The sequence below is a fragment of the Penaeus vannamei genome, chromosome 19, assembly GCF_042767895.1.
Source record: "Penaeus vannamei isolate JL-2024 chromosome 19, ASM4276789v1, whole genome shotgun sequence".
Taxonomy (NCBI): Eukaryota; Metazoa; Arthropoda; class Malacostraca; order Decapoda; family Penaeidae; genus Penaeus; species Penaeus vannamei.
The window spans coordinates 27,601,302-27,616,301 of record NC_091567.1 but is presented as its reverse complement, the minus strand read 5'-3'; the positions used below and the strand labels follow the sequence as shown (position 1 = coordinate 27,616,301).

General features: G+C 34.5%; 2 protein-coding genes across 5 annotated transcripts in view; one reads left to right on the top strand and one right to left on the bottom strand.

Moving 5' to 3' along the window:
• Hcs (holocarboxylase synthetase-like protein) overlaps positions 1-5,643 on the top strand; it is a 71,224-nt gene extending 65,581 nt beyond the window's left edge. For all 4 annotated transcript variants that reach the window (XM_070134141.1, XM_070134140.1, XM_070134138.1 and 1 more), the window contains 3 exons: positions 1-97; positions 1,058-1,271; positions 1,561-5,643. The exon at positions 1-97 is cut by the window's left edge and continues 179 nt beyond it. In XM_070134141.1, the coding sequence (XP_069990242.1) occupies positions 1-97; positions 1,058-1,271; positions 1,561-1,738 (489 nt within the window). In that variant the 3' untranslated portion in view covers positions 1,739-5,643. The remainder of the gene's footprint in view (positions 98-1,057; positions 1,272-1,560) is intronic.
• Positions 5,644-8,670: 3,027 nt separating this feature from the next.
• The window catches only part of LOC138864966 (uncharacterized), a 7,123-nt gene continuing 793 nt past the window's right edge, over positions 8,671-15,000 (bottom strand). The window contains exons 1-4 of the mRNA XM_070133627.1: positions 14,627-15,000; positions 13,856-13,921; positions 10,311-10,403; positions 8,671-8,772 (exon numbers count right to left, since the gene is read on the bottom strand). The exon at positions 14,627-15,000 is cut by the window's right edge and continues 793 nt beyond it. Of these exons, the coding sequence (XP_069989728.1) occupies positions 8,671-8,772; positions 10,311-10,403; positions 13,856-13,921; positions 14,627-15,000 (635 nt within the window). The remainder of the gene's footprint in view (positions 8,773-10,310; positions 10,404-13,855; positions 13,922-14,626) is intronic.

The following is a 15,000-nucleotide window of genomic DNA, read 5'->3' as shown; positions in this document are numbered from 1 at the left end:
AAGTGGCCAAATGATATTTATATTGCTGGTGACACTAAAGTAGGAGGTGTTATTGTGGAAGCCACCACAATTGGAAAGGAAGTTATTGCTAATGTTGGTATGTATGCCTCTGTCATTTTTCTGCCAATCATTACAAGATAGGTAATTGGTGCAATTGAAAGGATTCCCTTAAAGAAATTTCTCTAAACCTTTGGCTGTGGGTACATGTACTGTCTTTTGTTAATTTTGTTGTACACAGATGGTTCCACAAGTGCTTAACCACCAAGAAACCAAGGAGTCAATCAGTAAGCCCTATGTGAGCTCACCTAATTTCCCCATTGCTTGAATATTTTGGATTCATTAAAAAAAAGTAATACTATTAACCCAATGGCTCTGTTGGAAATGACCATCATGGCATGGTTGAGCACCAAGTGACTGGAACATGCCATCATGAAAAATTTGGTTGAGGGTCGTAGTGATAGAAATGTTCACTCCTGAAAAATTTGGGTGAAGGACCAGGGGAATTGGAATGACTTGTTATGAGTGCAGAAAGGACGGTTAGACTCAGTAGGCATATAGGAAGGGGCTCTTGCATGATTTTCACTACTAAATAAGGGTGTACTATCTGTGAACCATGGCTCTAGGATGGATGCTATTTCTAGTGCTCGGAATCCTATTCCATCCACCTTGACCAGCAGTACAAGGTGTCTTACAGAAATTGCATATTATAAAAGTACAAAAAAAAAATTACACAAATAATTATTATTTATTGCTATTGTTACTCCACTAATAATTTGATCAAGGAAAACAATCTATTACTATCTTGATATAGCATTATATATATGTGTGTGTGTGTGTGTGTGTGTGTGTGTCTGTCTGTCTGTCTGTCTGTCTGTCTGTCGGTCTGTCGGTCTGTGTCTGTCTAAAAAGTGACTTGCATTACACTTCATTAGTGTAATACATACCTCATAAAAGCTTTTTTCAAGGCACTTTCCCAGCACATGTGAGTGAAGGTATCGGTAACATATAACTACTCAGTATCTTCAAATTCACTTTTTCCTTTTGTTTACTTTTATAGGGTGTGGTATCAACTTGTCAAACAGTAATCCCACGTACTGTATCAACGATGCTGTCCGTCAACACAACAAGGAGCACAAGACCTCGCTTCCTGAGATTGATCGAGAGACATTCCTGGCGAGAATATTTAATCACTTTGAGGGCCTTATAGACACTTTCCAAAAAGATGGGCCAGAGGCAGTCTGTCCCATTTATTACAAGTATTGGTTGCATAGGTAAGAACTTGACCTGAGATGTTATAATCATCACAAATGCATTTTATAGTTTCTCTGTTTTTTCTTTTTCTTTTTTTCTTACTTTCTTTCTTTTTCTTACTTTCTTTCTTTCTCTCTCTCTCTCCTGTTGCCTTAATTCTGAACCTCAGCAGTGTCCTATATATATGTGTCTAATTTTATATACACTTTTAAATGTATGTGTATATCTGTTTATCTCTGTAATATTCATTTAATCTATTTTGAGTCTAGTGTCCATATATTTACAAAAATTACTAAATTTTCCTTTCAGCAATGCAGTAGTAACAGTCCAGAATGAAAATCGAAGCACGGAAAATGCTGTCATTACTGGAGTGGATAACTATGGTTTCTTAATAGCACACTTGGTTGATGGAACAATGATCACTCTCCAGCCGGATGGAAATTCCTTTGACATGATGGAAGGGCTTATCTATTCCAAACTCCAGTAACAGAAGATGTAATATAAATATTTTAGTGATGGTTGATTTTGCAAGATTTGGTGGTTGTTTCTTTAGTGTTAGGAGGAAGCTTAAAGCATAAATGGTTGGATGAGATTTGGTGTTGATTTTTTGAATGATTGACTGATATGAAGTTGTTGCAAAGTGTTGAGAAATTGCAGTTACCTAACTAGAGTCTTTTATTATATGTATATATCGGAAGCTAATTCTATCTGTTATTTGTTATAAAGTTGAATGATATCTTCTTTTTCTAATGTTACCAAGCATTATTATTTTTTACTTCAGAGATTTATGAGATTGGCAAAAGGGAACTTGCAAGCAAAAATATGTGAGGACAAGAAGTGCATTTTAAAGTACTTGAGCATGAGTAATGAAATTTAGATGTGAGCACCTGCATCTGTAATTAACATTGTTAAAAATGTACAGGTGGATGCAACAAAATTTTGTTTTGAGTAAGAACCAGTGTTATAATGCCAGAACCTGCGATTGCATCATAGGTTAAAATTGTGAAATCCTTTATAAAAAGGAGAAATAGGCAATGTAGGTATTGTGTGTTCAGAAATAATGTCAATTGACTTTGCAGAGGTAGAGGGCAGAAAAGTAATTATGGTAATATATCCTAAATGTCTGTGCCTGTAAGCATATCAAATCAAATGGAGCCACAGAATTCTATTTTATCATCTGCATTGCTGAACTGGTAACAGATATCTTGCAATTAAACTACCTTATTACAATACCCAATTAGATTTTATCTCTAAATTTCTCTAATTTTCTACTTTCAAGTTGGCTTCCAAAATGTGAAACAAGAAGCCCAGATGATTCCTATGGACATTTTGAAATCTTCAAGATATATTTTGACATCTTTGGTATTGCCACATCCTCTACTGAAGGCTGGACACAAAACAACTCATCCTTTATTGTATGAAATTTTGAATTGGATGTTAAAGTACTGTGATAAATTTTGATACCAGATGAGCACAGTAAATGAAAAGAAAGTAATTTAAATGTGTTAAGGAGCTGTGGATAAGCTCATTGTAGGGTTGTAAATGTTGAAGAAAGTTTTTGTACAGAACTGTTTCCAGCATTGAAAGAAAAATAAAACAACTTTGGTACTTTGTTAAACCTACTTCTTTGTGTGTATAAGCCTTAGGTCCTTCTCAGTCTCTGAGACCTGCGTAACTTTGGCCGAGCTTTAAAACAAGTGGAAAACTTGATCATGTAAATATTTTGGGTGATAAATGGAAGATGGCAAAGTGAGGAGCCTTTGGTCACAAAAAGACAAAATTTGCTCTGTCGAGTGTTTGTCTGTTGCTGTTAACAGTGGCTTGTAGAAGTCTTGTCAGGCACAGCTGACATTTGCTCGTAGTATGTAGTTGGTCACTTCTGGCTGTTGCAGTTCAGTGACAACCATCTTGTTTAACCCACATGTCCACTCACTGTATCTGTGTTGGTTGAGCCTTTTATGCTAAAATCCCTCTTTGCTATTAATGGCCAGTAAGACTTTTTCTGGTTTAAAAGTTATGCTTCCATTTATATCAAAAGGGAACGTCGATGGATGTTTATCACCCAGAGCGTGATATTTTGTAGTTCCTAGTTAGGAAATGAAGAATATAACTGAATAACATAAAAACAGTTGATTATGTTGTGACAGAGGATTAGCAAATTTGTATGAATAAAAAGAAAAAAAAAAGTGAATTGCCATTGTTAAAGGATTCACATACTATTCCAAATTCACAGAAGAAAAAAGTCTAAAGGTTAAAGAAAAAAAAAAGTACGATTGCCTTAAATTTAATTCCTCATCCAGTAATGAATTGGAAAGATGATGCATCATAAATGGGGAAAAAAAATCATTCAAAAGGAAGAATCAGTTGAAGTAATGGGTCATATTTAAGACCAGGCTTAAAAACTGCATATCCATTTTATGATCTTCAGCCAAAATATATCTTGCCGTTGCTGGTTCATTGGCGAGTTGATGTTGATGTAAGATTTGTATATTTTCTTGGGAATATTTTTTTTCTTCTTTTTTTTTAAGGATAGGCTCTATTGTAATACCTGGTCTAGATGTTTCCATCAATTGTAATGAAATTTGTTGTTTCCATGGCACCAGGGATTCCTATATATTTCTTGATCTCAGAACTGAAATGCTCATTATAAAATAAATTAATTAAATGGAGCATCTTTGGATTGTTAGTATTTTCTTGTACTGTTTGTATAAGAAAACAAAAGATATCTTGTATATTCCAGTGCCAGGAAACATGAACTAATCATAAATGAAATATTCTCAGTGTTCATGTATTGTATCAATAGATAGTAAATGCTAAATATTTGGCTATGTAATAAAGTATATTTCTGGCAAAGTGCAATATAGGAAAGATAGATGGCTCTGTGGACTTCATATTACCATTGCCAGATCAGAGCTGTGGGATGCTAGCGAGCTTGCTCATATTAATTTCCTTGTAATTTCACGAACATCTTTTTAACATGTTTACATTTGGTATCAAGGCAAGTTACAGGGTTGTTTGTATATTGTGAGAAGTGATGAGCTTTGATAAGGTGAGGGTGAGAGCCAGAAGCTCCTCAAGAGATATGTTGTGCCATTATTTATCATTCTTATTATTGTTTAACTCCTTTTTGCAATGGATCCCCTTCAGATCTTATACTTCGTACATACCGTGATATGATTCTCTGTTGTCATTGTTGAATTGTTTAAGAAATGGATATATTTTCATATAGATTATGTATCTCTTGAAAGGAGAGCATTTGAGTTCTAAAACTTATGTGCTCTGTTAAAAGAAGAAGAAGAAGAAGAAAATAAATTTATCTAGTCATATATGTAACATGTGTTGTATATTCCAACAAGGTGAAGGTAGGTTTGTCACAAGTAATGCATAGTGTGAGGCTTGATTATCTTCATGTAATTGTTGATGCAATAATCACTAATTTCTTGTTTTAATGTGTGGGTAAAGCTACTGAGCATGTAAAGTTTTCAATGTCAGTTTAAGAAGACTGATGATAAATAGATTTTCCTTTCTTTCTTTCTTTCTTTTTTCAATAGTTATTCCAGGGTTTTTACTTGTAAAGTAGGTTTAATATTAGTTATTTTATGAAGTATAAATAAATATATATAACAACAAGGTCATGTACTAAGAAACCTACATAGATTTTTGTGCCTGCCATGACTGTTAGGAAAAGTAGTTTCTTTATTTCAGTCTTGCTCTTTTTTTCTTTTTCTTTCTTTCTATTTCTTATTTGTAATATTGCCTACCACTGGGGAGGAGGATGTCCCACTCATGACGGTGCATGTAGAACTGTGATTATCGCCAAAGACACATTTTTATTTTTATAATAATCCTGTTAAAGGAATTGTATGGGTATTTCTTGCCTTAACAGATTTGCTGACATGCTTTATGTTTTGTACCATTCACAGAAGCATACTCCATTGAAAACTAATATATAATATATTATTTTTAAATACATAAAAACTTATCATTACACTTTAATGGAATAAAGCCTAGCATGTGAACAATTCTTCATGTACAAACATCAAAGAGCAAATCAGGAAGGGCCTTTTTTGATCGTCATCATCATCGTGTGTGGCACACGTTCCCTAGGGATTGCATCTCAAAAAGAAAAGAAAAAAAAATGTATATACTGTTGACTAGTATTAAGTGGTATAGAGGCAATAAGGCACAAGCATGTACTGTGCATACTGAACAGGTTTATTGAAAATGACAGCAAAAAATAAAACAAAGTAGACTTTAATGCAGGTATGAATGTTTGCCGCATGAAAGCTCTCAACTGATTATCCTATGTTTGAAACAGTTTTGTGCTTGTGTACCAGTGTCTTGTACGAAGTACTCTGTGAATATATTCCATTAATGAACATTAATATCACATGTTATTTTGTATTATTTCCCTCTTTGGCAAAACCACCTTTTTATGGCTTTGCTGTACTTTGCAGATGACAGTTTTCACTTTTTTTTTCTTAGCAATATTTGTAATTATCTTAAACACCATTTTAAAGTCTGAAATTAATTTTGTAGTACTGTTTTAGTTACTTCTCTACACTTCCTTGTCTGGATATAATGGTAATCTCACAACTTTTTATGTTGGCAACACAATAATGCTTTACCTGGATCAGAAATAGTTTGAGGTAACCTTCCATTTCAACTAAACTTTCCATTAGTCAGTACAGGAATGTTCCTTTACAGGGTTGCATGAAAAATAATACATTAATTTTAATAGAGGTTTTATGAACACATTTGCATGATATCAGAAAACTTACTTGATATGGCAGTTCTAACTTCCATTTTACTTCATGAGTCCAGTTAATTTTATTATTTAAATACACTGTGCATGAAAGCAAAGTAATTACAGCTGATTGCCTCCATAAGATCTGACTGGAATTGATATGCTAAACATCAAAGGTCATCTAGCACTATTGTAAAGTATTGTGGTGAAAAGGGTAAAAATTAGTTAACGATTAGAATAAAATGTGTTAGATTTCAAAAGTTGTAGAGCGCAGTAGGATAGTACGGTACTGAAAAGGGTGAAGTGGGGAGAGCAAAAGGAGTTTTGCAGGAATTTGTAAAAGGGGAGGGGGTTTAAGGTATAAAGCAATCAGATCAAATGTAGAGTATCTGTGTTTGAAGAAGGGAGAAAATTGTATGAGAATAACTGCAAAAGAGCCATTATGAAACAATCAACAATCAGTATGGGTAGAAATGGTAGTTGGAGTTGCAGGATAAGAATCCGGAGAACGAGGTAAGGGAGAGGGGATAATAAGAAGAGGGGATAGATGTCTGAGGAGCAGAGGATGAGGTGGGTGCAGGAGAGGATGTGGTAGGAGAAGATTGGGTGGAATGTTTAGATTGCCTGGTGCGGCAGGTAGAGTGAAAAGGAGGAGGAGTAGGTATAGGGAAAGTGGTAGAGGTTGGAGTATCTGGATTTAGACTGGAAAAGGAATTTGACTGGGTGAGAGAGAGAGAGAGTAATGGTAGTAGAAGCCAAGGGGAAGAGATGCTGAGACATCTTGAGAAGATGGGAGGGGAGTGGAGTGAAGGACAGTTTTGGAATAGGTAGAAAGAGAAAAGCCTTGGCATGCTTCCTGTTTTGCCTCACAGTAAGTATGGCCTAGTTTGAAACTGAGAACTGTTACCTCAGATTCGAACTTGTAGGCAGGGCAACTCCTATAAAATACATTATGGGAGCCCTCATAATTGACACACGTGCGTGCCTAAGCAGAGCAATTTGAATGGTCATGACTAGGTTAGCCACACACAGGGCAGCGGGCTGTGGAACAATGTTTGGCTGGGTGGCCAACATTTCTGACATTCTCAGTAGATAAGTTGATAATGGTTGGACAGGACAGGTCACCACCAATAGTAACTTCATGGGGGGGGGGGTCATGTTTACAGAAGTTAATCTTGGCAATATTGGCCTCTGGGTTGTTTTCGAGGTCAGACCAGTCCTAGTCGCAGACAGAACAGTCAGTTGGAGAGACGGACACAGTTCTGGTAAAAGGATGAAGGGAGAAATGAGGTTGAGCGGGAATAGGTTTGCCATTCAGGTCAGTCAGGGTAGATAGTGCACTAGCTTGGAACTCAGATGTAACTGATAAGGCATGAAAGAATAGAACGACTGCGAAAGAAAACGTTGCTTACTTTTGGAGACATTGTTGAAGAAAAGGATATTGTCAGAGTAAGGAGATATTTGGGGGAATCTGAAAGAATCGACCCCACTTGACTGGGACAAAAAGAGTACTCAAAAGGTTTGCAGAGATGGAAGCAGTAGAAGGACAAGGGCGGGAGGAAGATGGGGTGGTCAATTAGGACGAAGAGTAGTAATATGGGGGTAGGCAATGAAAGGAGTGTGCAATAGTAGATGGAGTGGAGGTTGCTGAGAGAGAAGAAGGGTGGATAGAGTCGACAGCAAATATCGAGGAGGGGGTATTAGTATCAGTGGTCGTAGCCGTGGTCAAAGGAGAGGCATGGGTAGGGAAACCTGAGAAATCAAATTTAGATAGGCTATCTGACGAAGGGGCAAGCCTTAATGCTGCAATAAAGGTAAAAAAGTCTTCATTATAGGTCATATAGAACCCTCAGTGTTCCCATATGGGGTTAGGGCAAGGCGATTAACAATGGGGATACCGTGCCCATGGTTCTCGGAGGCCGTTCAGGACTGACAAAACCGTGCCGGCTCTCATACCTTGGGTGAGAAGGAGGGGATGAAGAAGAGAAGGAAAAGGAAAAGGGGGGGCGGGAGAAGAAAAGACCATGCAAAATTAGTTAAGGCGAGATCTGAGGTCCAAGGTAGGGGTCATCCCTACATGGAGGCATAATCTCCGTCTCCTAAGCCCCTTCCCCCACGACAACGAGAAAGGGATTGGGGGAAATTGACAAGTGGTTTTCTCTTTTTGACTGAGACATAGAGACTGAGACACAAGACATGGAATCGGATAGACTGAACGATACTGATACACAAATACACACACAAGAGAGAGAGAGAGAGAGAGAGAGAGAGAGAGAGAGAGAGAGAGAGAGAGAGAGAGAGAGAGAGAGAGAGAGAGAGAGAGACAGAGACAGAGACAGAGACAGAGACAGAGAGAGAGAGAGAGAGTGAGAGCGAGAGAGAGAGAGAGAGAGAGAGAGAGAGAGAGAGAGAGAGAGAGAGAGAGAGAGAGAGAGAGAGAGTGAGAGAGAGAGAGAGAGGGGGGGGGGGAGGATGGAGAGGGACAGAGACAGAGGAGTGATAGCATATATATAAATAAATAAAGGAAATCTCCGTTGATCCTTTAAAACTAGAAACAAACAGGAAAACCTGAGACATGTAAAAAATGTCAAACTGAATAATATCACGAGAGTTATTGTTACTACTGTTATTCTTCACAATACAGCATTCATTCGGTCGATTATTTTCACTAGTTAACCGAAGTCGGACGTCGTGCAGTTGACACCAGCGGCGGGTTCCTCGGAGAAGCTGAACTGAAGGGCAATCACCAAGTACGTTACTACAGAATGAGCTACCTGGAACACGCAAATATTAAGATGAAACAAATAAAGAGGCGCTCGATTGAAAAATGAAAGCACGTGAAATTTCATTATACGATACCTTATAAATCAAAAATTCTCAGAGAAAGAACTAAGTACAGAGAGGAACAGCTGAAATAAATGAAATAAGTGAAAATAAATAAATAAATGAATGAAACAACAGAGACTGCTTTTGAACGGCACAGAAAGGCATGCATGAATGTAAACATTCAACAGGCATTAGAATAACGCTCCTTCAATGAAAACTCACGATACATTAGTGACGCAAAAACACCCCGAGAAAAGAAGAGAAAAGAAGTAAAGAATACGTTCCTAAGGGATTCCTTAATTAACCGTCAATATCCCATCAACCGGTGAGCGATTGATAACCGGATCGCCGTCAATCCAGCGGGCGGGAAACGCAAACTCTGGCGACGTCAATTAAAGTGATGTAGAAGAGTATCAATCAATCATGACACTTAAATTGGACTTTCTGATTTTAAAAATATTATACATACATACATACATACATACATACATACATGCATACATATATACATATATACACAAATATATATGTGTGTGTTTGTGTGTGTGTGTGTGAGCGTGTGTGTGTGTGTCTGTGTATGTATATATGTACACACACACACACACACACACACACACACACACACACACACACACACACACACACACACACACACACACACACACACACACACATATATATATATATATATATATATATATATATATATATATATATATATATATATATATTTCCACACACACACACACACACACACACACACACACACACACACACACACACACACACACACACACACACACACACACACACACACACACACACACACACATATATATATATATATATATGTATATTTATATATACATATATAAATATGTCCACACACACACACACACACACACACACACACACACACACACACACACACACACACACACATATATATATATATATATATATATATATATATATATATATATATATATATATGTCCACACACACACACACACACACACACACACACACACACACACACACACACACACACACACACACACACACACACACACACACACACACACACACACACACACACACACACACACACACACACACACACACACACAACACGTATTGCTGGATAGACAGATGTATAACTGGATAGATAAATAAATCGATACAGACAAACAGACAGATAGTACATATATACTTACAGACAGATAGATGGATCGATAAATAGACAGGTTCATAGGCAGACAGTTAGATAGATGATATGATGTCAGATAAGACGAATAAATTGACTAACTGCTCTATAGATATTCTATAAAACGATAGACACAGAGAAAGACGAAGACGGAGACGAAGACAAAAAAAAAACTAATACAAATACAAATACATACAAAAAATGAAAACGAACACAAATACAACAAAAACAAATTATAATAAAAAACAAAACAAATACGCACGTATCCCCAGGACTCACCGACAGGATAACTTGGCGCTCGAGGGTGAACAGCCGACACACGACGAAGACCGAGCCTGAGACCAGGATCTTCTCGACGTCACGCAGCCCGTCCTAGGGGAAGGGGCGGGTAATAATAGTAACGATTGTGATCATGGTGTTTGTGATGATGGTTACGACGATGGTAATGTGTATGATGATAATGGTAAAAATAATAATGATAAGGATTGGTATATCTATAATCATTACGATGATGATGAATATTAATATTATACTGATAATCAGTATGATAGAAATGGTCATTATTATATTGATAATCATTACGATGATGATAACTATTATCATAATGGCGTTCAGTAAGAGACAATCATTATTATATTGACAATCATTACGATGATGGTAAACATTATTATATTGGTAATAACTACGATGATAATAATGACAATCTTGGTAATAGTAATGGCGATTGCGATCTTGATTATATTACCGATGATAATAATGATAAGAAATAACATGGACGATGATGCTGATGATAAAATGATAATGATAAGAAGAGAGATGGTTTTATAATAGTGATAATAACAACAATGGTAATGTTAAAAATAATGATGATAGCAATGATAATAATAACGACAATAATAGTAATCATGATAATGATGATAATAATAATAATCATAATAATAATCATGATGATAATAATAATAACAATAACATTAATAATAATGATAATAATGATAGTAATAATGATGATGATGATAATAATAATAATGTTAATAATGGTAATGATAATGATTAATAATAATAATAATTATAAAAGCAATAATAATGATGAGAATAATGATGATGAGAATACTAACAGTGATAATGATAATGATAATAATAATGATAAAAACATAATAATGATGATAATGATAATAATGATAAAACATAATAATGATGATAATGATAATAATAGTTAATAACAATGACAATGATAATGATAATAATAGTTAATAACAATGACAATGATAATGATAATAATAGCATACATGATAGTGATAATTGAATAATAACAATAACAGTAATGATAACAATAATGACAGAAATGATAAAAGCAATGGCGATGATGACGATAATAATAATATTATTAACTGCCATAATAATGATAGTGATAATGATAATAATGATAATAATGAAGACAGTGATAATAATAATGATAATGGTAATGATAATGATAATAATAATAATAATAATAATAATAATGATAATAGTAATGATATTAATAATGATGACAACAATAATGATAATTATAATAATAATAATAATGAAAATCATAATAATAATAATAATGATAATAATCACAACAATAGTAATAAAGATAATAATAACAATAACAATGATAATAATGAGAAAAGTAATGATAATAATGATAATAACAATAACAACACTACTACTGATATTAACAATAATAAAAATAACAAAAAATAATAAATGACAATACTGATGATAATATTCCAATGCTGGTAACAATAGTGATATTGGCAATTTAAACAAAATAATGATAACAATGATACTGAAACCACTGTAAGAGAATAGAAATGATATTAGCAGTAACGATAATAATAATAAAGACAATTATGAAAATTATTATGTTGATAACAAAATAACAATAAAAATAATAACAACTACAACAACAACAATGATAATAATAATAATAATAATAATAATAATAATAATAATAGTAATATCAATACTACTACTACTAGGAATAACAAAAAGATACTGATAATTATAATGACAATAATAATGACACTAATGATAATAACAATAGTAACAACAACAACAACAACAACATTACTAATGGGCTTTTGAACTATCCTGCTAACCAACCATCCGACCAGTAAACAAACAAACTAACTAACCAACGCTACGAAAAACAATGGCCCTGGCGGAAGTGATAGAAATAACAATGATGATAACAATAACCATGATAATAATAATGATAACAATGATAATAATAATGATGATAATAAGGATAATAATGATGATAATAAAGATAATAAGTGATAATAATAATGATTATAACAATAATGATAATGATAATGATAATAACAAATAATAGTAAGGATAATAATAATAATGATATGGATAATGATAATGATAATAAAGATAATAATAATAATAATAATAATAATAATAATAATAATAATAATAATAATAATAATAATAATAATAATGATAGATATGATAAAAAAGTTACTAATGATACTATTAACAATAATGATTATGATGATAATGAAAATAATAATAATGATGATAATACCAATAATAGTGATAATAACCAGAAGCACTCAGAGAGCGCATACCTCCGCCAAGGCAATAGGGTCATTGATGCAATAAAAATATTCGCATTTGATGAATTACATTAAAATCACCACATTCTCAAGTACACTGGTGGCGCCCGTGTTTCCCTCTCTCGCAATGCAAATGAACCCTTTGAAAAAAATCTTGGAACCGGTCGTGATAAGGATCATCGAAATTACTACGTCTGGAAAAAAAATGATGATGAGGATGATAATGACAATGATAATAACAATGATAATAACAATGATAATAACAACGATGATAATGATAATAATAACAATGATAATGATAATAGTAATAATGTTTATAATGATTTTCATTATGATTACGATTATGATTGTCATTATTATTATCATCATTATTATCATTATTATTATTATTGTCATTATTATAATCATCATTATTATCATTAGCATTATTATTGTTGTTGATGTTGTTGTTGTTGTTGTTGCTGTTGTTATCATTACTATTATCATAATTATCATTATCATAACTATAATGATGATAATGATAATAATAATGATAATTATTATGATTACGATAATAAGAACGATAAAGGGGACAATAAAAATTATAACAAGAAGAAAAACAACAACAAAAACAAATATAAGAACTAGAATTAGAAAGAATAAGGATAGAAATGAAAATGATGATAATATAAATGAAAATAAGAATAAGAATAAGAAAATTAATAATTAGAGTAAGAGTAAGAATAAGAATAAGAACAACGATAATGAATACGTCACTAACAGTAATAAAGATAACAACAACAGTTAATTAGAATCAATAACAACAACAATGATTATTATGATGATAGGGATAATAATGATAATCATACTCTTGATTCTCTCACGATAATGATGGTGATGGTGATAATGATGATTGGAATAATAGTAACGGCAACAACGACACTGATAAAGATATGAAATACATCTTAAGTGCATTTCACATGGCATCCAACACCCCTTATCTCATCCAGAAAGGGCTCGGAACGCCCGCGAAACAAAAGCAAAGTATCGGCGGCCCCTTATTCTGGCAATGGCCGCCTTCCCTCCCGTTCCTACAGCCATGAAAACGCTCTCCCTCTCCCCGTGAGGACTATTGTCGATTTTCTTATTAGCTGTGATAACCATTATTGACTGAGGATCTGCAAAGGCATCTACCTGTGGATAATAATGATAAAACCAACCTCGCCCGTCCTTGAGGGGCGTGGCCGAACTCACCTCTGCCTTCGGGGAGGGGGCGTGGCCTGTCAGAAGGCGTCGCACGTGGCGGAGGCATTCCGTGCGCTGCAGGAGACCCGACGTGTCAGTAAAGGAGAGCATATATATGTATATAATATGCATATATATATATATATATATATATATATATATATATATATATATATATATGTATATATGTATATGTATATATACATACACACACACACACACACACACACACACACACACACACATTCATATATATATATATATATGTATATATATATATATATATGTATATGTGTATGTATGTATGTATATGTATATATACATACACATCACACTCACACACACACTCACACACACACATATATATATATATATATACATATATATATATATATATATGTATATATATATATGCATATATATGTATATATATATATATATGTAAAAATATATGTATATATATACATATATATATGTATATATATACATATATACATATATATATATATATATATGTATATATATATATATATATATATATATATATATATATATATACATATATACACACAAGCATATGCCCTTTCTCTTCATTCTTTATTCATCTGCTATTTTTATCTTATTCACATATGCAATTATGTATACACACACTTATTGCGAGAGCGATCATATTACCACATTTAAGAAATAACGTTGCAAAAGCTAATTTTTCCACATGATTTAAAGTCGCCCTTGGCAACCCCGCCCCGAGCCGTTTGCAGCAGCAGAAGGGACAAGTACCTTGGAGAGGAGCGAGTCGGGCACGAAGGTCACCTGCACGACGCTCAGCACCTTGACGCCGATGTACGCCATGTAGTAAGTTGACAGCTTTCCTGCGGCGAGGATGGTGATCGTCAGGTACAGCATGACGGTGGCGTTGACGGTGCTGCTAAGGAGGATCATGGCGACGGGAGGCCCTGCGTAGTCCACCACCTCCACCACCAGATCGTCGGCCATGAGCAACCGCCGCGACGCAACGCGACAAAGGACCTCGCACTGGATCGGCATCGTCGTCGTGGAGGTTGCGAAGAAGGCGTCGGGGCTGGGCTTCTGCGTCGCCTCGCACGTCGCGCTCACCGTCTTCAAGGAGGCCGGAGCGCGAGGTCTGACCCGGG